The following is a 2500-nucleotide window of genomic DNA, read 5'->3' as shown; positions in this document are numbered from 1 at the left end:
TATACATATATATATATATATATATATATGTATATGTGTGTGCGTGAATGTGTCTGTGATTACATACAAAAATATTTATGCACATGCATAGGAGTGTGTTTATTTATTTTATTATTATTTTTTTATGTACATGAATGCGTATATCGATTTCTTAATTAAACATGATCCTAAGAGCATTTCGTCCTGAATAAATTAATTTCAACTCACCAAGAATCGTAAAGCCATATTTGCACTTTGGGTTCTGGATGCGTTGGAACTGTAGCGAAAGAAACATGGATCCCGTTTATATAGGGAGTAGCTACGCCCACCGTCCCCGCCTCTCTGTTACCTTCACTAAATAATCGACCGGCGAAATGAATATTTGTGAGCCTTTTATGTTTTTTTCTTGTTTGTAGTGTTTCGATTTCATCTGGATTTATCAATATGATGGTCAAATTACTATATCGATTAGTAATTGAGTATGAAATAAAAATACTTTGAAAACTTAATAATTTAGGAGATAAATAGGTACAGTGAAAGGTATCCTTTGGCCAGCAACCTGTTGACTTAGGCGAAGATGTGTCGCCATTGGCTGTCCTTCGTATCTATTTATCGGGTTCATCAGAGTATTTCTGAATACACGCTTACAATCAGAAACGCATACACAGATACATACACACTAACACAAACCCAAACATGTGTATATTCATAAATACACATACACACTCACACACACACTCAAGCACAAACACACATAGACACACATTCAAACTAACACACACAAACATGTGTATATACACAAACACACACACACATATATATATACATATACATACATACACATGTGTGTATATAAATACATTTATATGCATATCTGTTATATATATATATATATATATATATATATATATATATATGTATATATATATATATATACATATATATATATATATATATATATATATATTATATGCATATATATATATATATATATATATATATATATATATATATATATATATATATATATATACATATATATATATATATATATATATATATATATATATATATATACATATGCATATATATGTATATATATGTATATATATGCATGTATGTGACTGATCATGTATATATATATATATATATATATATATATATATATATATATATATATATATATATATTCCTATATACAGTATTATGTATTAAGTGCTTAATTGTTTTTGTAATAATCTATATATTATCCATGATACTTGTAACAATGATGATAGTGATTATTGTTAAGGAAATAATCACCATAACTGTTTAACACACACGTATATATACATACATACATAAATCTATATGTATATATATGTATATTTATATAAATATATATATATATGTATTTATATGTTTGTATACATATGTATTTGTATATTTATATATATTTAATAATATATGCATATCATGTATATATATATATACTGTATGTATGAATATATGGTAATGTATATATATACACACATACACACAAACACGCACTCTCACATACACACATTTTTACACACACACATACATGTATGTATATATATACATATATATGTATATATATATATACATATACATATATGTGTACACACACACAGACACACACACACACACACACACACACACACACACATATATATATATATATATATATATATATATATATATATATATATATATATATATACATATACAAACACACATACACACACATCAAGCTGAGATTAAGCTCGGAGCTGAACCCTACGGATGATAAGGATAATGTAACTAATGATCCCCCTAGTACTACTACTGCTGCTTCTAAGAGCGATGGGGATAGTAATCATAATAACAGTAACATTATTGCCATCATCATTAGCATAAAATCAAACAGATTGACAAGAAGGGGAATGATAATTATGATTATGATGACGATGATAAAATTGTTATCTAAAATGATATTGTAAAAGGGACACACTGATAGTTATTACTAATATTATTGTTATCATTATTATCTTTATTACCATTATAGTCACCTTTGTTATATTTGTTTTTTGTTATTCACTATCATTACCCTAATTGATTGATATTATTATTATCAATATAATCATCGATATCGTCACAACATTTGATATTATTATTCTCATTATAGTATTCGTTATTGTTATTGTTATTATAATCATCTTAATACCGCTATCATTATTATTTATATAATCATCATAATTAATAGTATCATTGTTATATTTGTCGCAATTTTCATTTAGGTGTCACAAAATTCTACTTTTACATAGATCCAACCTTGAAGTCGCGCATCTTCGTACTGTGTGGGCGTGGCTAATCTATGGCTGGAGTATATAAAGTCAGTCACAATGAATGGCTGTCATCTGTCTGTCTCAATATGGTTCTTACATTGGTAGGTTGCGATCACATCACAGGTTAAAACCGTCTAAATGTTACCGATTTAAAAAATTGAACTTCGCAAAATGTTTGTTTTATTTTAGTGCTA

The 2500-nt window shown here is 26.4% G+C and overlaps 2 protein-coding genes across 2 annotated transcripts in view; one reads left to right on the top strand and one right to left on the bottom strand.

Annotated features, from left to right (window-relative positions):
- LOC122257314 (neurotrophin 1) overlaps positions 1–262 on the bottom strand; it is a 1417-nt gene extending 1155 nt beyond the window's left edge. The window contains exon 1 of the mRNA XM_043022545.2: positions 208–262. Within this exon, the coding sequence (XP_042878479.2) occupies positions 208–225 (18 nt within the window). The 5' untranslated portion in view covers positions 226–262. The remainder of the gene's footprint in view (positions 1–207) is intronic.
- A 2119-nt stretch (positions 263–2381) lies between these two features.
- Positions 2382–2500, top strand: part of LOC122244427 (uncharacterized) — a 953-nt gene continuing 834 nt past the window's right edge. Inside the window, exon 1 of the mRNA XM_043002320.2 lies at positions 2382–2407. Within this exon, the coding sequence (XP_042858254.2) occupies positions 2393–2407 (15 nt within the window). The 5' untranslated portion in view covers positions 2382–2392. The remainder of the gene's footprint in view (positions 2408–2500) is intronic.

Source organism: Penaeus japonicus, unplaced genomic scaffold (assembly GCF_977035675.1).
Source record: "Penaeus japonicus unplaced genomic scaffold, GWHDUDI00000001_assembly GWHDUDI00000030, whole genome shotgun sequence".
NCBI classification, from domain to species: domain Eukaryota; kingdom Metazoa; phylum Arthropoda; class Malacostraca; order Decapoda; family Penaeidae; genus Penaeus; species Penaeus japonicus.
This window is presented reverse-complemented; position numbering and strand designations above follow the sequence as displayed.